This window comes from Geotrypetes seraphini, chromosome 19 (assembly GCF_902459505.1).
Source record: "Geotrypetes seraphini chromosome 19, aGeoSer1.1, whole genome shotgun sequence".
In the NCBI taxonomy this organism is placed as follows: Eukaryota; Metazoa; Chordata; class Amphibia; order Gymnophiona; family Dermophiidae; genus Geotrypetes; species Geotrypetes seraphini.
Genome location: NC_047102.1, coordinates 16,740,794 through 16,762,792, shown reverse-complemented (window position 1 = coordinate 16,762,792; position 21,999 = coordinate 16,740,794). Strand labels below are relative to the sequence as shown.

General features: G+C 42.0%; 1 protein-coding gene across 1 annotated transcript in view; it reads right to left on the bottom strand.

Moving 5' to 3' along the window:
• GALNT18 (polypeptide N-acetylgalactosaminyltransferase 18) overlaps positions 1 to 21,999 on the bottom strand; it is a 407,250-nt gene that overhangs the window by 105,214 nt on the left and 280,037 nt on the right. The window contains exons 4-5 of the mRNA XM_033928873.1: positions 5,678 to 5,861; positions 1,015 to 1,212 (exon numbers count right to left, since the gene is read on the bottom strand). Of these exons, the coding sequence (XP_033784764.1) occupies positions 1,015 to 1,212; positions 5,678 to 5,861 (382 nt within the window). The remainder of the gene's footprint in view (positions 1 to 1,014; positions 1,213 to 5,677; positions 5,862 to 21,999) is intronic.

Genomic DNA, 21,999 nt, shown 5'->3' with positions numbered 1-21,999 from the left:
GTGCAGAACTGTGTTTATGCTTCAAGACAGAAAAGGGATCATTCCAGTGCTCCGTGAATTAAAGGCCAATCTCCGGCATATTCCTGCAGGGAAGCTTGGAGAAAAGTCACATGGAATTCTGAAAAGTACAGTGGAACCTTGGTTTGCGAGCATAATTCATTCCAGAAGCATGCTCGTAAACCAAAGTGCTCTTATATCTAAGTGAGTTTCCCCATAGGAAGTAAGGGATACTCGCTTGATTGGTTCCACATCCCCCCCCCCCACGAGGCCACTGATGCTGCTCACTTCCACCTCACCCCACCACATCCCAAAAAGACCCCCCCCCCCGAAGCTACTGGCGCACTTCCATTCCACCCCCGAGAACCAGAATCACCCCCTCCCATCCGTGAACTCCCAGCCCCCGAGAACCAGCATCGCCCACCTGCCCAAACCCCTACCGCGATCTGGCACCGGCACGCAGCACCAACCCACAGGATGTGCCAGTGCCGGAAGAGCCTGCCTTTTGCCGCTGATCTCTGCTGGGCTGGGCCTTGAGCATCTGCGCATGCTCAAGGCCTTCTGGCTCCCGCTCTTTCCGAGAATCTCATTAGAATCTCGGAGAGAGTGGGAGCCAGTAGGCCTTGAGCATGCGCAGATACTCAAGGCCCAACCCAGTAGAAATCGGTGGCAAAAGGCAGGCTCTTCCGGCACCAGCACCGGCACATTCTGTGGGTTGGTGCCAGTGCCAGATTGCGGTAAGGGTTTGGACGGGCGGGCGATGCTGGTTGTCGAGGGCTCGCGGGTGGGATGGGGGGGCAATGCTGGTTGTCGGGAGTGGGGGCTCGCAAATTGAGTCAACGCTCGGTTTGCGAGGCACGATTTGCAAGAGTGTTTTGCTCGTCTTGCAAACCACGTTACTTGTAAACTGAGGTTTGACTGTATACTAAATAACATTTTTATTTTGGGCGTATATGTTATTGTATGTCTCTTTATGGACGCTTGAGCTTAGGAGAAGCCACAGGGGTTTCATATTACCGTATGGGCGCGGTAGAGTTTTCCAACTTCCACCACGACTTGGGAGGATTTAGGTACCGACACCAGAGCTCCCAGTCAAACCCCTGCGCAAACAGTGCGTACTCATGTATCTCAAAGGTATCATACTTGATGTTGTCAAATGATGGTGAAATGATACATTTTCTGTCTTCCTTTATTCTGGTGAGCACTGGCTCGGCCCTAAGAATTAAAAATAAAAATATGATTAACAATATTTCCAAGGAGAGAAACATTCACAGAAAGATTAGGACAAGAATTAACGACCAAAAACACCCAGGATTTTTTGTCTTTACCTCCCCCCCCCTCACCTTTTACAAAACCCTAGCGCGGTTTGTAGCGCTAGCCGTGGCAGTAACAGCTCCAACGCTCATAGGAATTCTATGAGCATCGGGGCTGTTACCGCTATGGCCAGCACTAAAAACCACGCTAGGGTTTTGTAAAAAGGGAGGGGGTCACTAATTTAAAAGGTCCCTTTTCCTAAATGTTCTTAGGACAGGATTCTATAAATGGCACTCAAAAATTATGCTGGAAAAGACCGGCGCTACATTCAATTCTGTGCCCTAATTTGGGGTAAAAACAACAAAATTCAAACAACACCAAAAGGTTCCACAAAGGAAGTGAAGCAGCAAAACAACAAAACGATTGTGGAACAGAAGATCGGATGTGCCTGTTGGTTTAATAACCTAAAAACAATCCACAAAGGGTGTAATAAACATGTCACAAGTGACCCACAAGATAAAATCCAAATATTGCATAATGTACAAATGACCCAACACGGGCCGTGTTTCGGCAAAATAAAAATGCTTTCCTCAGGGGTCTTATGGGGGTCCTTGGCTGTCTTAAATATAAAACCTTAAGAAATAATGATCAGTACAAAATATTGGAATTCTAAGCATTCATTTTGGGAAAATTAGTGCATGCATCTACATACACAGGCGAAGCAGATATACAAGTACAATTATATGTATAGTGGTAGTACGCAAGATATCACATGAGAATAAAATATATCATGAAATGCAGATAGATATGGTGTATTACTCATGGAGAAATATCATGCTTTAACACAATGAATTTAGTTTAAAGCTGAAAAAGGAATATATATTGGACGCAGTTATCAGAGATTCTTGAGATAAAATATATGATGAAGTTAGAGAAAACGAGAGAGAGAAACAAGTAATATGGATGAGAATATATACTAATAGGATAGAATAAAATGGATAATGACACGTGACCTCATCCTGTATATGTCAATTGAGGTTAATAGGAGATATCAGGGAGATGCGTGTTGTTCTCTGTTGCACCTATATTTATATCTATATCATCTCTACTGTGTGGTCTACTTTTGAGAATTTTATGTGCAAAAATTTTTCAATGAAAAACATAAAAGTCACAAAAAGTCTATTGAAAGCTTGTGTGCTGTATAGTTTGTTTGTAGCCTCTTAACTACTTGGATTTGGGAACGGGGATGCGCACGGGGAAGCCACCACGCTAAGCGCCTTTTACCCTTACTACTCAACACCATGAAAAAAACCCAACAATCGAGACATGACATCCAGTTACACCATCACCTATATGAGTTAAAGAATATTCCAAATAACATCATTGAAACGATTTGCTTGCAAATGTTCAGTTTCCACATTTGTTGAGTTTAGGACAGCAGTAATGGTTGGGCCAAGAGGCATTTTGAATACGGTAATTATTAACGCATTTGTCGGCTAATCAGTTCCCTATTCCAATTCTTAAAATGATGCCATACAAACAAGCAAGAAGGTAAATAAGGCAGATGGTATAAGAACATAAGAGATGCCATATTGGTCCATCAAGCCCAGTATCCTGTTTCCAACAGCGGCCAACCCAGCTCACAAGTACTTGGCAAGATCCCAAGGAGTAAAACAGATTTGATGCTGCTTATCCTAGGAATAAGCAATGGATTTCTCTAAGCCATCTCAATAATGGCCTATGGACTTTTATTTTGGGAAATTAGCCAAACCTTTTTTAAACCCTTCTAAGCTAACTGCTTTCACCACATTCTCCGGCAATGAATTCCAGAGTGAAAAAATATTTTCTCTGGCTTGTTTTAATTCTACTACTTTTTAGCTTCATCATATGGCCCCTAGTCCTAATATTTTTAGAAAGAGTAATCAAGCGATTCACACACTTACTCTTTCCACTCCACTCAGTATTTTATAGATTCTCGTATCTCCCCTTAGTTGTCTTTTCTCCAGGCTGAAGAGCCCTCGCTGCTTTTGCCTTTCCTCGTAGGGAAGACATCCACACCCCTTTTATCATTTTCATCGCCCTTCTCTGTACCTTTTCTAATTCCGCTATATCTCTTTTGAGATATGGCAACCAGATTTGCACTCAGTAATCAAGGTGTGGCCAGTCCACAGAGAGACACGAAGGCATTATAACAGGGGTCTCAAAGTCCCTCCTTGAGGGCCACAATCCAGTCGGGTTTTCAGGATTTCCCCAATGAATATGCATGAGATCTGTTTGCATGCACTGCTTTCAATGCATATTCATTGGGGAAATCCTGAAAACCCGACTGGATTGCGGCCCTCTTTGAGATCCCTGCATTATAACATTTTCATCTTTGTTTTCCATTCCTTTCCTGATAATTCCTAACATGCTATTTGCTTTCTTAGCCACTACCACACACTGAGCTGTAGTATGTATCAAATTTATTGAATTTAATTCTTTATATTAGCATAGGCATTTTATTTATGCATATGTGGAGGACAAGAACAATGCAACGGTCCTTTTATAGAGGTTTGGCAGCAGGTACAGAAACCCCTTTCATAACAGTATTTGAAATGCATGCATATCAAATGCAGACAGGAATTCACAATCTGGGTCATACTGATTAAATAAAAATTGAAAGTTAACCAGGTCTAGTCAGTATAATTAATTCCTGTGGTAGCTAGTTACTAAATGGGAACTCATTTAAGTGGTTAAAAATCTTGTGAAGTGTTAAGGGACATTCATAGATTGACAAGGATGCTGTGAAAAACCAGTTTCTTTGATTTTTTTCAATCATAAGTCCTTGCGCATAAAGCCAATATTTTTTGGGAACATTTTCAATGCATTTAAGGAATCTCATTCACATCTCTGTCAAGGATAATTCTTCCGATTCAACAACAATTGCTTCAAAGCAAGGCTGACAAATATGAAAACAGTTCCCATCGGACTCCAAAGCTTTCTTCTGTAGCTAGATCCAGAAACGGGGCTCGCATAAAACCTTGCTTCAAAGCAATTTTCATTGAATCAGAAAAAATGATATCTGACAGAGTTGTGAATGAGATATGTTAAATGTATTGAAGACGTCCCAAATATTGACTTTGTGCTCTGGGACTTATGAGTAACGGGAAAAGCTTGTAAAGGGATTTTTTTTTAAACCTGCATGGAGTTTTCCCAACGGAGAAAAGAAAAAAAGAGAAGTCCTTGGGCACCAGCCTAGTGTGAGATTATCAAACAATCCATGGAATTACAAACTTCCAGTCCAATATGACTTCCCTCTAAAACCAGAAAAGTTAGTTGTCACCAGTTCTCAGCCCAACCAAGAAGAGAGCCATGAAACTTACAAGTTATTCCACACTTTTCTTGACACTTTTCATTTCAATGAGGCAAATGCATCTAGCAAATGGACACAAATATAGGGAAACCAAGCCATTGTGACATCACTGATGAGGCTGGCTCTTAGGCATTGGTGGAATGAGGCATTATAACATCACACTACGAGGGACCACTGAAAAGTTCTCAGCCCAACCAAGAAGAGAATGATGTGAAGCCATAAAACTTACATGTTGTTCCACACTTTTCTGGATGCGTTTTCACTGAATGATTCAAAATAAAACAAAAAGTGTCAAGAAAAGTGAGGAATAACTTGCAAGTTTCATGGCTCCACATCATTCTCTTCTTGGTTGGGCTGAGAACTTTTCAGTGACCCCTCATAAGAATGTATTGTACCTTAATGCTACTTCAGACTATTAGAAACTTGAGTACTATTACACTACTCCTATGACTGTCTCTGGTACCTACTTTGGACCCAGAGTACCTAACATTTTAACTATAACTAATCAGATTAGTTAGGGATATAAAAGAGATACAACTTTTTGTAAAAGGGTCTTAGAGACTCAATTTACCCAAAATGCAGACTCGGAAAAGTTAAGGTCGCAAGAAATGATGCAATCTACATAAACAGGGAAAGGGACTGGGACTTGTATACCACCTCTTTGTAGTTTAAAGCCCATATTCAAAGTGGTTTACATACAAGTACCTCAAGCTTTTTCCTTATCTATCCTGGTGGGGGCAATGGATTGGGGGTGGGGATTAAGTGACTTGCCCAGGGTCACACGGAACAGACGACTCAAACATAAACCAAGACCCCCATTTTGGACTATTTTTTGGCCCAAAAATCTCAGTTTATATTCAAGTATATATGGTATCTACAAGATAATAATCAGAGACTAGAACTTAATGGGCATTTCTCTAATAACCCAATTGTTTCCTTCTATTTGGATTCAGGAGAAAAATAAGAATTTGGGTGAACTGAGCCCTTAGTAAAGATTTATATTCTCTAGTCATTCCTGTCAAAATGTATGCCATTTCTGATAGTACAAAAAAGATCATGAGAACTTCAACATACCATCCCACATTGAATTCCACATGGGCATCAAAGAGTGCCACTACTGGTGCGGTGGCAGCTCTCCAGCCACTAATGCGGGAACGGATCAGCCCTTCCTGTTTGGTGTGACGAACCACCTTAATGAACCCAGGCTTGTGCATGTTCACCTCATCCACATATTCTTTTAACTTCACTTTGAGTTCTTCTGTTAAAAAGGAAATGAGCAAACGTTAGGAGCATTAATGGAGGATACAAACATCATTAGAAAGCCATCAACAAATTGTTCCCACAGAATCCTGCTCAATAGTAGTTGGGTAATTCCATGTCAACTGAGGGTCCCCACTCAACATCTTCTGCGGATACAAAATCGTGGTCCAAATAAAGGCCTCTAACTCTGGACCTAGTTGAGACCATGCCCTAAAACTTTGGATATCTTCATTAGAGGTCCCAGGTTGACTATATGGTTTAAATTACGAGTGTTTCCATGTAACTCGCTCAGAACTGGAGGATGTCAGCGAGCAAGAAATTTTTTAAATAAATAAAAATAAAATATCATTTAATAATAATAAATTTTTACTCATTATGATGGGAGTTGCCATACAGCATATTAGGAAAAACTGGAAAAATTGGGATCGGCTAAATTATAGTTTTTGGTGGAATTCTTTAAGTCATATCTTTACAATGGAGTGTGTAATAGCCATACAGTAGGGGTATTTTAAGAAATTTAGGGATGTTTGGGAGCCATTAACAAAATATTGTAAAGAATGAATATTATTTTTCCCTTTTGAATATACATATCCAAGGAGGGGGGAGGGTAGGGTACATTTTGGTTTCTTATGTTTGTGAATAACTGTCGGGTAGGGAGGGGGTAGGGGTATTTGATCTGAATGAATCTTGTAAGAATATTAAGTGATGTCAAAGTGTAAAATGAATTTATCCTGTATCACACTTGCTGAAAGTTTTAAAATGAATAAAGAAATAAAAAAAAAAAATACATATAAAATACATTTCTGAAATGGTTGAATGAGGAGCTCTGGACCGCTTGACATGGAATGACCCAGCTATCGCCTAATTTGAACTTGTGGTTTATTTTAATATTATTTACCCTCAATTCTATTTAATCTATATTTATGTCCTTTAGAAAGAGTGTTAAACCCTTTTAAGCTATTACACTATTCCTATGCAGATTATATTTTTTGATTTTCCCAAAGGAAAATAATCTACAGGAAATGTACACTGATCTCAGTAACATCTTTAATGGTATACAAATATTGATGTATAAAATCCAGATTGAAAATTAACCCTGAGAAAACTAATATTCTCTGGCTAGATGATAAGAAAGGATGAATTACCAGGTTAAAATGGCTCTGGCAGGATCTTCCATTTCATTGCAAAAAGAAATTAAGATCTCAGGAGTGATAGTTGATGCTGAATGAACTGTGGAGCCTTATGTCGATAGGCTGGTAAGGAAGGTTTTTTTTGAATCATTTAAAAATATTTCGGAGATATCAAGCCATTTACCTCCCCGCAATAGCGGTTATTAGCGCAGGGAGCTGGGCTGAATGCTCCACGCTGCTCCCGACACTCATAGAATTCCTATGAGCGTCGGGCGCAGCATTCAGCGTGGTGACCCGCTCTAATAACCGCTGTCACAGATCACCACGCTGATTGTAAGTAGGAAGGAGAGGAAGCTGGTTAAAGGCTCTGGCTTTCATCTGGCTCTTCGGTGGAATCTGTGCTTTCTTTGGGCTGCCCTGGTCACACGGGTGAATGCGTTGACTGTCATGAAGAGGGCCATTTGCCCCAGGAGAAAAGCCAAAGATTGAGGAGGTGAGAGAGCAAAGAGTCACCGGAGTTTCCATTTTGGTTCTTGTGGGTGAGACGTTGCTCCTGGGTTTTGGATGCAAAACCTTTGCCTTGTGTTTTCAGTCCAGGAAAGCCCCATTGAGGCAAAAACAGAAGTGGCCTATGTCAAACCTTTTTTCCTGCAGTACCAGTGTGAGAGTATTCTTTATATCACATGAAACTGATGGCTGGGTAGCCCCCGCTTGTTTGAAGCAAGTTGTACAGTGCCTGTGTTATTTGTGAGCTCTTTTGAGGTCTGAATAGGCTTTTCTTAGCCGCTGTTCTTTTTTTTTTCATGCAACGCATGTAAATTATTTGGGGGAGAGTTTGTGGTCTTGTGGCTTGCAGAAATGTTTTATGTGTTGTTGTATTGATGTGTTTATTGCATTTGTCATGTTTTTTTGTGATTTCATTATGTATGTTACTTTGTAATCCACTTAGAATTGCTGGATATGAGGAATATAATTTTTTTAAATAAATAAAGCTACATTTAAATCCTAACCCTATCAACATATCTGTCTTTCATCTCCTCAATGGTCTCCTACCACCTCTTCAGCCTCCTCCAGTTCCCATTTTGAGCACTAAAAGTTCAGACTCCCCTTTGTCCTACGTCAGGGGTTGGCAATTCCGGTCCTCGAGAGCCGAGCCAGATCAGGTTTTCAGGATATCCACAATACATATGCATGAGATAGATTTGCATCTCAAGGAGGCAGTCCATGCAAATCCATCTCACACATATTCATTGTGGATATCCTGGAAACCTGACCTGACTCCGGATCTCGCGGACCGGAATTGTCTACCCCTGTCCTATGTGATTCCACCTCATCTGCCACCCCCCCCCCCCTCTAATACATGAGCACTATATAGTCCTTTTACTAAGATGTGCTAGCCGTTTTAACGCACACTAAATGCTAATGCACGTTAACGCGTCCATAGGATATAATGGACGCATTAGCACACGGTAAAAGGGCTAGCACACCTTAGTAAAAGGACCCCTATTGTTCTGACTCCCCTTTTGTCAGGTGGGTCTGCCATAATTAAATTGTAAGCTCTTCTGAGCAGGGACCATCTCTTCCATGAACAATGTGCAGCACTGTGTGTACCTGGTGCCACTATAGAAATAATTAATTGTTATTGTTTTGGAACCTAAAGGTTTACAGCAGATTGTACAGATTATGGTCATGTCTCACCTAGGTTACTCTAACATTGTTTGCTCGGGTATGCCAGAAAAACAACTGAATAGACTACAGATTTTACAAAATGTTGCAGCCAACTTGGTATTGGGTGGAGGTTGAGTTTACTGGGGCTACACCCTATTTGATAAAATTGCATTAGCTCCAACTCAGGTTAAAAGTTAATTTTAAATGGCTGCCTTTTATTTTTAAGATTTTATATGCATGTTAGTCCGTCTTGTCCTTGCCATTATGCATTTTTAATGATATGCATCCCACAATTTTATTGTATTTTGTATAATTGCTTAGAATTACAAACGATACATCAAATTATTATTAAACTTGAAACTTGATCTTTAAACTATTTTGCACGCTGTTATATTCTCCTCATCGACTACGATCAGAAAATGAGATTCTTTTCATATTAAACCACAGATTATAAAGAAAAAGGCCATGCTAGGTAGTAGAGAATGACACGGTGACAAAATTCATCACCGTCCCCGTCCCCGCGGATAACCGCGGGAAATAATCCCATGTCATTTTCTAGTGACTATTTCAACCTCGGTTCTTCTACACCAGCATTCTTCAGAGCAAAGCTTGCGGGTCAGTGGTTGTGGCCATTCATACTCTGATTCTTATGTGAGCCAAGGATAATGAAGCCATTGTGACATCATTGATGTGATTGGCTCTTAGGCACTGGTAGAATGAGGCATTATGACATCACAATATCTGCTCTGGAATGTTGCTGCTCAATCTCAGCATTCTTCAAAGCAAAGCTTGTGGGTCTGTGGTTGTGGCCATTCATACTCTGATTCTTATGTGAGCCAAGGATAATGAAGCCATTGTGACATCACTGATGTGATTGACTCTTAGGCACTGGTGGAATGAGGCATTATGACATCACAATATCTGCTCTGGAATGTTGCTGCTCAATCTCAGCATTCTTCAAAGCAAAGCTTGAGGGTCAGTGGTTGTGGCCATTCATACTCTGATTCTTCCCTCTCTCCTTAAAGAACGACATGAAGATGGTTTCCCGCGGTTATCCGCGGGGACGGGAACGGTGATGAATTTTGTCACCGTGTCATTCTCTACTAGGTAGTGCAATTCTGTGCCGTGTGTAGTAAAAGAAAAAAAAAAAAAATCTCTGATAGAAAATTCAGGAAAGTCCTCCCTTCACACTTGTATTGGACCCAAGGAAGCCACACGTGATAGAGTTAACAAGCAAGACCATTCCAAAGTTCGTGGTATCTCCAGTTATATAAAGGAATTATGGAGACTTGGTTTGGGAAGGACATGGTTGGAAGTTTGATACAAGCTGGGGAGGAGGATCTGGCACTAGATCTTGACCTACCAAAATATCACAGTCCAAATAATATATGTGACGTGCTCAGACCCAAAACCTATAGTGTTCAACGTGAAGTGAACATAGCACAGGTTGCCCAATCGGACCATCACCGCATACAACCGCCTCTACCAAACTACATCACCCAGACATAGAAAAACACACACCCTTTTCACACACCCTCCAATCAAAGAAGTCAAACGGAAAAAAACTGTATGACGGACTACTGGCAACACAAACAGCAAAACTGGATAACCAAATCTCCAACCTACTGATAACCACCCCCGAATACAAGATCTTCAGAAAAGAAATAAAAACGATACTCTTCAAGAAATCACTGAAACACTCTTAACATATCAATTACCTTCCATCATCCTGCCTTCACCCCGCCCCACAGATACTACCAGTTCTTCTCAATTTCTCTTGAATTCACCAATGATCTACTGTATCCCACCATTTATATCTCTTTTTGTAACCCGCCTTCTCAACTTCTCTTGAATTTACCAATGATCCAATATTGTAACCCACCTTTTATAACTCTTTTGTAATCTGCCTTGAACTGCAAGGAAATGGCGGAATAGAAATCTCTAATGTAATGTAATGTAATACATTATAGTGATCATAATTCAAAAATAAGTGTGGCTGGGTCACGTTCACAGGGAGGGCCCGGGGATGTTTCACTTACCCATTTGGGTGGATTGAGTGACAACTCTCTGCAAAGTCCCGGTGCTCTACTTCAGACATGAGTTGTGAAGATTGAGGACCCTCCCTCTCACTATAACATTTATCATTCTGCAATTATTTCGTTGTCTTTATTGTTTTCGCTGATGTTCCAGGGAGAGATTTTAGTGATCTCTGTAATTCATCTTTTCCTTTTTGGGGTTTGTATCTACAAGAAACACAACCTTCTTTTCTCATGGTTCAAAATTTTGGAATTCCCTTCTTATACGTGCAACTTCAATGTGAAGCCTCTTCCATGAGGTCTGGGGCCACCCTTAAGGCGCAGGTGTCTGGGAATCAAAGTCGGTGTCACCTTGGCATCTGCCTCTTGTCCTCTACTGCTTCTCTCTTCCATTCACTCCTTACTTTCTTTCCGCTACTGTCTATCTCCCAAAGCCCCTGTGACTTCTTTCCTATTGAATTTGAAGTGGTTCCGTTTCCAATTTTTCTTCGTATGAACTTTATTTATTTATCTGACACCTGGTCCCTTCCCTCGCGTTCTTCCTATTTGTGCTTTCTACCTTAAATAATGTAGTTCTACCAGTTTTCTCTTGTCCCAGTTTGTTCATCCATTAAGTCTTCATATCACAACCTAAAACTTAGGTCCTCTTTTACTAAGGCTAATCCGTTAGCACGCCTTAGTTAGTGTTCTGTATTTATAAATATATGTACCTTTTAACTTTTGGATGTATACCGCCTTGAAATTTGATTTGGCAGTATAACAAATTTTAATGAAACTTGTGCAAAGGCAGTGTGTAAAGAACAAATGAACCTAGACCTATGGCTCCTACATCCCAAGCACCACTGGAAAGTTTCAGTTTTTCCTATGCAAATCAGTAGCGTTGTAAGTTCAATTTATTTAATATACCACAAATATAAAACAAGAAAGTTAAAATCTAAGCAGTTTACAATAAATAGCAAGAGGGGTACGGGGGGGGGGGAGGGAGGGGTCCACCCTGGATGCTGTCTTACTTAGGCACGGCACTCCTCCTAAACTAAACTAAACTTTAGGTTTGTATACCGCATCATCTCAACATTCGCAGAGCTCGACACGGTTAACAAGAATTAGGGTGGAAAGGAACTCCAGTGGAGGGAAAGATGAAGAGGAAATTTAGAGGACTAGAATAATCAGAGAGGGAGGAAGAGTTACATTTTTGAGAATAACCAGGTTTTCAGATGTTTACGGAAGAGTTGGAGGGAACTCAGATTCCTAAGTGGGGAGGTAAGGTTGTTCCAGAGCTCAGTGATTCTCCTCCTCTATGTTACCCTCCCCTCCATGTTCTTCTCCTTACTGCGTGTACACACCCCTTGCCTTCCCCTGTACAATTTTTACATCTCTGGTGTGAGGTTGCTGCCCGTGTCGCCGTCGGCACTCTCTCTGATGTCACTTCCGGGACACGCACCTAGGAAGGGATGTCAAAGGATGAGCAGACACCAACATGGGCATGCGAGAAGTTATAAAGGTACGGGGAAAGGGAAGGGAGCACATGTGTGGCAGGGAGGGGGGGGGGCGGGGGAAGAGGCCCACCGCCCCGGGCACTGCTCACCCTTGATAACGCCACTGATGCAAATCCTTTTCTGAGACTATTGGTGAACTGGAATGACCAGAGGTATTCCAAATCATTTCAAGAAGCTAATGTTTGGATTGCTCTTGGCAGCTCATTTTACTAATGCTTGATGGTGGAAAAAATGTTTCCAGGAGTGAGCCTTGGTCTAACCAAGCAAGAGAAGTAAGTCTGATTGAAAGATTACTATACTGTATATTGCAAAAGCAGAAGTGGGAAAATGCAGACACATCTGGGGGCCTTTTATTGTGTCTGTAATATGTTTCAATACTGTTAAATTCAAATCTGAATTACGAGTTGACATACTGGGTTTGGATGAGTTTGAATTTGTCGTAAAACGAAGCACTCTCTCAAGATATGAGCTGTTTTGCAAATTGTTAGTACGCTTTGTTGTGTTGTCTTTTACTCATGTCTACATTTAAATCAGAAATTAAAAATAGAGAATTGTCATGCCTAGTCGGGCCAGTGGTCCAGCAAGCCCAGCATCCTCTCTCTTGGCCAGTCTGGATTGTTAAGTAACCCTAAAGAGGAAGATCCATTCCAAATGGTTCATGCCCATACTGTCATTATGTTTTTAACTGTGCATGTCCAAAAAAGGATAACGGAGCTACTATATTTCACGGTTTGGAGCAGGGAGGCCCAAAATGCTTCTTTAAACACTCATATTTGTCCTATTTAGTCTCTCATATAGCTTTGGTTCCAACTTTGAATTCAAAATTTTTTTTTACTGGCTGACCTGCCTCTATGGCTATTCACATCAAACTGATTTCTGTCCTCGTATCGGGCAAACTGATGACAAAATTGTCTATAAAGAGACATTCTGGAATTGTAGATGAGCTCTGCATCCATAGATTCATTGAAATGAGAAGCCTTGTCTGTAATAATGGCAGGAGAATGCTGCAGGAGTTATGTTGGATCTGTTTCAAAAACCAGGTTGAAGACTATTCCTCAGCCGAGTTGAAACAGTAATTCAACGGAGAAAGACATGGCTGAATTATTAATGCTTTCCAATGTGCTTTGTTTTCTCGTTCTTCTAAGAGGTGAATGTCTCGCGCTGCTGAGAACCTTCTGCCATTTTCACTAGAAAGAAAAGAAGAAAGTCAAGGGTAATGAGAACATTAAAAATGAATCAGGACTGACCTGATGTTTCAGGGCAGTGTTCTGTACTGGTATAAACGATGCCAAAATTTGATTCCTCAGCCAGCATTCTGCTCATCAAGCCAGTCGCTGTGTAGGTGGTGTTCTTTGGGGGAGTCTTAGCTATCACAGAACGGTGACTCCTCGTGGTCAGAAATAAGAAACATGTACATTGGGTTCGAAAGTAATCATGGTCTGTGGCTTGGTCAAATTATCAATAAAATGGGGGGGAGGGCCTAGATGGGATGGAGTGTTTAAAAAGTGGGCAAAGTCTCCAGTTATTTGCAAATGAAACTACTATAGCTCACTGAAGGCAGTTCCAAACTTATAGGATCAGGAGAAATCGGGCAAGTCAAAAATGCTGACTATCTGGATTATTTTAACATCCGTGGCCAGCTGTAAAGGAACTTGAACAAGAAGATCTAGGAGTAGAGGAAAGAGCCATAATTCAATACAAATCACTAAGGAGGAAATTTTGTAAGGGACGCCTAAAGTTAGGGGGCAGTAGGCCTCTGAAGCATTCTTTACTGGCACCAACTTAATTGTTTTTAATCGGCTTTAAGAGGCACGATAATTGGATGCGCCATTAAAAGCCAATTACAAAATAATCAACATTAAAAAAAACCCCAGACACAAGGCATCTTCCGCAACAGGTGCCTATGTTCCTGGCACATAGCAAAACCTAGTGACATCTAGTAGGGAAGCAGGAGCCCATCCTCCAACATTATACTGGTTAGGGGTGGTGCCAGAATTAGGCATCACTGTGCATGATTCTGTGACGCACCTAGGCACTGGAAATGTAAGCCTTTAAAAACTCTGGCCTACATTTACGGCACCTGCGGTCTGTGGTAGGACTGGTAAAGCGTCACGAGTGGAGTGCCGCAGGGTTCGGTGCTTGGACCTGTGTTCTTCAACATATTTATAAACGACCTGGAAATTGGTACGATGAGCGAGGTGATTAAATTTGCAGACAATACGAAGCTATTCAGAGTAGTGAAGACGCAGGAGGATTGCGAAGACCTGCAATGTGACATAAACATGCTCGAGAAATGGGCTGCGACATGGCAAATGAGGTTTAATGTGGATAAGTGGGTAACAAAAATCTTATAAATGAATACAGGATGTCCGATGCAGTACTTGGAGAGACCCCCCAGGAAAGAGACTTGGGAGTACTGGTCAACAAGTCAATGAAGCCGTTTGTGCAATGTGTGGGGCGAACAGAATGCTAGGAATGACTAAGAAGGGGATCATGAACAGATCAGAGAAGGTTATCATGCCGCTGTACCGGGCCATGGTACGACCTCACTTGGAATACTGTGTCCAGCACTGGTCGCCATACTTGAAGAAGGACACAGTACTACTCGAAAGGGTCCAGAGAAGAGCGACTAAGATGGTTAAGGGGTTGGAGGAGCTGCTGTACAGCAAAAGATTAGAGAAACTGGGCCTCTTCTCCCTTGAAAAGAGGAGACTGAGAGGGGACATGATCGAAACATTCAAGATAATGAAGGGAATAGACTTAGTAGATAAGGACAGGTTGTTCAGCCTCTCCAAGGTAGGGAGAACGAGAGGGCACTCTCTAAAGTTGAAAGGGGATAGATTCTGTAGGAAATAAGGAAGTTCTTCTTCACCCAGAGAGTGGTAGAAAACTAGAATGCTCTTCCGGAGTCTGTCATACACCCTCCAGGGATTCAAAGTTAGACAAGTTCCTGCTGAACCAGAACATACGCCGGTAGGGCTAGTCTCAGTTAGGGCGCTGGTCTTTGACCTAACGGCCACCGTGGGAGCGGACTGCTGGACACGATGAATCACTGGTCTGACACAGCAGCGGCAATTCTTATGTTCTTGTACCAGATTCTCCTTCAGGAAAATAAGGACCCACGGCCACGCCCCCAGAACCGCCCACTGCCGCCTCTGTCATGCCCAGCCCTGCTCCCAGCCCCACCCCCAGATGCATGGGCAGATGCCCCTTCCTGACGTGATTTTGTCAGGAAGCTTTTCAATACCCGGATAAAGTGCCGAGTTTTGAAAAGCCACTGGACCCCCGCACGTGTCTGGGGAAATCCGGAGGTCCGGTCACCCTAGTCTGTGGTAGCCGCGATTCAGGAAGCAGCGCCTGTCGGTGACTGAAACGCAGCAGGCGCTTCTAGAATCAGCTGCTAAGAGAGAAGATCAGCAAAGATTATTCCAGGAGATTAAAATCAACGCTGAAAAGTTCATTAACATCAAAGATAAGCTAAAAAGCCATTAATCATTTGGCAATTCCTGCACTCCCATACAGCTCTGGAATTGTAGACTGCCTCTGAAAGATCCTAAGTGAGATGGTATGGTGGCTGGGTTAGTCCACTCTTCATGATAATCTGCAGGAAAAAAAATCATTCAAAAGCATGCTAGCGTTTTTAGTGCCTCAGTCAAATAAACACAAAGGGGACAAAAACCCTCAAGAAAGTGAGAGCAGAGTGATCAAAGGGCAATGGCAAACATTAACATTGAAGCAATGGCTGGAGTCAATGGTTGAGAGGGAGTGGGAACCTTGATAAAGCCCTTTGAAGTAACTGGGCGAAACATGTTTGGTGTTCGGTGATTCTACCCCCCCCTGAATAGCGTTGGTGTACAAGCTAAGAACTTTTAGCATATACTATTTAAAAGTTTAAAAATATTAAAAATATTTATTTATAGCACATTGCAATATCGGGCCCGAAGACGAGTGGGAGCATAAAGCCCTGCACAATGAAATGATTTGAGTGTGTGGTGGCCCGCTGAGGACCTGTAAAAAAATACGATAAAAAACACGATAAAATTATTGAATGAAGTACGGCAAAGCTGTGAGATAACATCTTGCGGTTGCTGATTGATGAATGGCAAACATTAAACGTGTCTGTATCACGTCGGAACCCGCAAGCTCCAGATAAGTTTGCAGTTTCGGACCGTATACTACATTTGTTATTTTATACAAAATTAGTAGCCTTGTGCGCTCGAAGCTATTGTGCATATTAAATCACTCTTTACAGCTGGTGCTTTGAACTCAAGCGATGATTGGGCGGTGAGGTGGTAGTGTTGGGTCCGCCCTGTTATCACCTCCATATCTCTGAGCACTTTGATCCACCATCAGTTGTAGAGTTCTATTCAGATTTGAGTATCTATCACAGAGGGTTCTTGTTCAATGTTTAGCGTTTTTAGTGCCGGCAGTCACGGTAAAGCTCCGAAGCTCATAGAATTCCTATGAGCGCCCGAGCTGTTACCGCTGTGGCCGGCGCTAAAAACGCTAGGGTGGCTTTGTAAAGGAAGGGGTCAATATAGTTTATGGTTAGTTTTTAAAGGTAACACCTTCTTCCTCAGATCGAAAGCTAATCCTAAACCACATCAGCCACTCAAGATGCAAGACTGGACAACCAGATCTCCAACCTTCTGATGACCACCCCTGACGACAAGACATTCAGCAAAGAAATAAAAGCTATACTTTTCGAGAAATTCCTGAAGCAGCCCTAACTTCACGTTCTCTTAATAACTCTAAATTTGACAAACGTGCCTCCATTGTTACCCCCTTTCAAATCTTTTGTAAGCCGCCTTACTCTTAACAACCCGAGAAATGTCAAAAGATCCACCCTTTACCACTCTATTAAATCAATCGTTCTCTCAATGTAACCCCCGTCTATAAATCTTTTGTAAGCCGCCTTGAACCGCAAGGTAGAAACATAGAAACATAGAAGATGACGGCAGAAAAGGGCTACAGCCCATCAAGTCTGCCCACTCTGCTTACCCACCCCCTGTCTATGCCCTAATGACCCAATTTCCTTATCTTGACCCTCGTAGGGATCCCACATGGGTATCCCATTTATTCTTAAAGTCTGGCACGCTGTCTGCCTCGATCACCTGCACTGGAAGCTTGTTCCAATGATCAACCACTCTCTCTGTGAAGAAATACTTTCTGGTGTCGCCATGAAATTTTCCGCCCCTGAGTTTGAGCGGGTGCCCTCTTGTGGCCGAGGGTCCCTTGAGAAAGAAAATATCATCTTCCACTTCGACACGTCCCGTGAGGTACTTAAATGTTTCGATCATGTCTCCCCTCTCCCTACGTTCGAGAGTGTAGAGCTGCAATTTGTTCAGTCTCTCTTCGTACGAGAGACCCTTGAGCCCCGAGATCATCCTGGTGGCCGTCCGCTGAACCGATTCAATTCTGCGCACATCTTTACTATAATATGGCCTCCAGAATTGCACACAGTACTCCAGATGAGGTCTCACCATGGCCCTGTACAACGGCATTATGACTTCAGGCTTTCGGCTGACAAAACTTCTATTGATACAACCCAATATCTGCCTTGCCTTAGATGAATGGAATAGAAATCCCTAATGTAATGTAATGTAATTAATAGGGTCTTTTACAAAGGCTTGCTAACGCATCCATAGACTAACATGCACACGTTAGCGTTTAGCTCGTGTGTCGATTTAGCGCACGTTAAAATGTTTAGCGCGCCTTTGTAAAAGGACCCCCCCTGTTAGCCTAATAGAAAAGGTATTTTTTTTTTCGCTTTATTCCTTTATTTCTACGCACACACTTGTAGTACCTGAAAGATTCTAAAAATCTGGATGTGCAAACATGAAAACAACGCCCACAAGGTTATTTATAAGAATCAGTGTATGCAGAAACCAGGAATGGAATTCATAGAGATAGATTATGCATTTAGAGCTGCCGTCACGGGCCTCGGACCTACTAAACAGGTTCAAGAGATCCAGCTGCGCAAAAAGGATGGAAGTCTGCAAGTTAACATCCAGAATTTGTCTCCGTCAATCAGCTTGCACAAGCGTTCTGCCGAGTAGAAAGAATGAGCGAGAGTCCAACAGTATACACAGGGAATTTGAAAAACATGAGGAAAAACTCTTTGAAAAATTAGAGCCACCTAGTGCCGGCACAAATGCATTGGGAAATATAGAAAGAGAAATTCTGTAAACTGGCAGATAGGCACCAATCCCTGAATTCTCTAAATGGCGCTGTGCGTTGAATGCGAATGTTCAATTTGCAGACGTGACTTAATTGGATAACGAGTTAATTAGTGCTGATAATTGGCTTCTTAGGCAATTATTAGCATCCGCTGGATTTAATTTATATTTATGTCCACAAATTTAGGGGCGGGACCACTGCCTAAATTTTACATGTGGCAACAAAAACGGGTCATGTGCAGATCGGGGGCACTCCTCAAATTTACGTGCATAACTTTAAGCGTAAGGATTTGCACCATGACCTGGATTCTCTAAAACATGCCTAACGTTAAATGCTTAAATTGGCCGATTTAGGTGTCTGACTTAATTATGATGCTTACTCGACGTATATAACAACCTTAATTGGCTCAATTAGCTTAAATTGAAATTAATTGCTAGTTACGTGGCTAAATCGGTAAGTACCTACCAATTTTGGGTAGACGCCTAGCCTGACATGCCTACCAGAAAGTGGACATGTTTAAGGGCGGACCTTGGGTGTGTTTTCCATGTAGATGGCTAAATTGGACTTAGGCGTTGGTATTCAGGCCAAGAAAGCCCTGTCAAAAATAGGCGCCGCCTAAAATTTCGATCCCCTAAGTTTTGATCGCCTAAAATTTTTATCCTCTAAGTCTAATGTAGGCATCGCTAGGCACGATTCTATAAATGGTGCCTAACTGGAGATTGACAGTCGCTATGCACCGCCTTCCTCAGTGCCTGTTTTGGAGGTGGCTTTTATAGAATCGGGGTCCCATATTTCTGTTGGTGCAAATGGCTGTGCCTGAATTTAGGTCTGGCTCCCGAGCATAAACACTATTTTATAAACCATGCCATTTAAGGAATAGGGCTTAAGTAGGGGAGAGGGGGGGGGGAGAAAAGGGGTGGGGGAGGGGGTTAATGTCAATTTTTTAGGTGCCATATACCATACAGAATTCAGTTCCAACTGTGCACGTAAGTTTTAGAACAACTCTTACGCACATGATTAATTTGCATGGACTGCTTCCATTGTATACAAATCAGTCTCATGCATATTCATTGTGGAAATCTTGAAAACCCGACTGGGGTGTGGCTCTCGAGGACCGTCGTTGCCTACCCCCGTTCTATAACATACATACGTGCCACAGTCGATTAGCGCATAGTCTTCTCGTCCCCTATAGTCCTTCTAAGACTCTAAGATTGTCTGCCCAAAATCTTCTATCTATCCCGTCTCTGAAGTCTGTCAACACAATGAGGTCTACCATTTTCTCTGTCGGCGCGCCATCTCTTTGGAATAATATTCCGGCCCATTTACGGGAAGAATCAATTCTTCACCATTTTAAGACGAAGTTAAAAACATATCTTTTCCTTGACGATTTTGAGACCTAAATGTCCTTTTATTTATTTTATTTTATTTTATTTAGTTTTATTTTATTTTTTTCCACCCTTCCTTTTGTTTTCTTCCCTATAAGTCTTTCTCTCTACTTGATCATTGTAGTTCTAGCCCTTTTTCCTTTTGTTCCTCTTTGTTTTTGTTTTTAATAACTATTATTGCTTTTAATGATGTGCTGTTTCCCTAAATATGTTTTTTTTAATCAAGTCATGTTTTTATGACATTGTACACCACCTAGAAGGCTGACTGGACGGTATATGAAATCGTAAATAAACTTGAAAGCGCAAACAGCAGTATACTTTATTGACCTGAGAAAAATATATTAGTCAAAAAAAAATGGTATTAACGTATTTTCCATTTTTATTTTATTTTGGCCCCCTTTTATAAAGTTGCATTAGGCTTTTTTAATCACCAGTCATGGCAATATTAGCGCCAAAGCTCATAGGAATTCTATGAGTGCTGGAGCTTTCACTGCCATGGCCAGCGATAAAAAAGCCTAAGATGGCTTCATAAATGGGGTTCCAGGAGGAAAGGAGGGTGTGAGTGTGGCATGGGGACGCAGGGAAGGAGCAGGGTTGTGGAAGGAACATGGGGGGAAGAGGGGGGTACCACCGCCCCAGCTGCCTCCTACCTGGGCTACGCCACTGTCATAATCTTTGTCAGCAGCTACTATTCCATGCTGTGGAGGAGAAGCCTAATGGTTAGTGCAGCAGACTGTGATCCTGGGGAATTGAGTTCAAAGCCCACTGCATCTCCTTGTGATCCTGGGCAAATCACTTAACCCTCCATTTCCCCAGGTAGAAGAAAACCCCAAAACACGGTGGTGAGCCCACCAAGGACAGAGATATTTAGGCCCAGATTCTATAAAGAGCGCCTAGATCGGCACACTTAGCCAATCTAAGCACCTAATTTAATTTTCTCGATTGGCTCAATCGGCGTCGCTAATTGAAAGCGCCATTAAAAAAACCAATGTGGTAAATGCCTAACTCGGTAGGCGCCTACCATGTCAACGTAGACGTCTACACTGAGGCACCTACCAGAAAGTAGGCATGGTTGGGGGGGGGGGCAGATTCTGGGCATATTTTGGATGTGGTCGGTAGGCAACTGAGTGAGGCGCACTCATCTAGGCAAAGAAAACCCTGGCCTATAGGGGAGTGCGCCTACGGTTTCAACGCCTACCAATACCTAAGAAAGCATAGGCGTTGCTAAGCACAATTCTATAAACAGTGCCTAGCGGATGACTGACAACTGTGCGGTTTATAGAATCAGGGCCATAATGTGTACAGTGCTGTGTACATCTAGTAGCTTTATTAACAAAGGAAGTGTGTTTGATGAACAGATCTGACTTGGCGTCCTTGTTTCAGTGTATTCTATGCATCTGCCCTTTTCCATCAGGAATCTAATCACCAAGCTCCTTTTATTTATCACCCACCTGGCAGGTTCAGCAGAAATTGCATTTACGAAAACATGGAGTGTGCTTCATTTATTATTGATCAGGGAGATTAATAGCCGTGTACAGGGCAAACCTGTGCATTAAATTAAAACGGGGAAATAACGTCTAAAAAAAAATCAAAAAGTCGACAGGAGCATCATTCTCTCGAAGACTGTCACTTTTCACTGGGTAGCCGTGATGTATTTAGGTAGAGGCTTCTGTGTTTGTTTTGATATGTGAAGGCCATCGTTCATCTCGGCTTTCTAGTTTTGGATTTTGTGATGCTCCTGGCTTCCTTTTTTATGGTTCACAATAAGATTTTGGAGCTAATGCGACCTGATATTTCACGGCGGCTGCGCTGGAGGTAGGATCACGCCACAGTAAGCGCAACGATCATTTTAAAACAAGGGGATAGTGCTACTGAACCACTAGGCAACACTGATCCTTCAAATCCCTCTTTTAATTTAAAGTATATCCCATGAATAATAAACCGAGTGCCCCGCTTAATTATTTATAGTGGCACCTCAGTCATTTATGGGGGAGGGGACAATGGATGTAATCTTGAGGATATAGTTTGAATAACAGCTATGATTAAAAATACATTATACTTCTTTTTATAAACTGTTTCTGAAATGATTAAAAAAAAAAAAAAAAAAATCTATTTGATTGCAACGAACAAGCCTGTGTACACTTCCAGTTAGCCAACTGCGTGGGGGAGATAAGCACTGCAAACGAGCTCGCGCCCTTTTTTGCTGTAAAATTAGGCTTGCCACTAATTATCTCTCCTTCA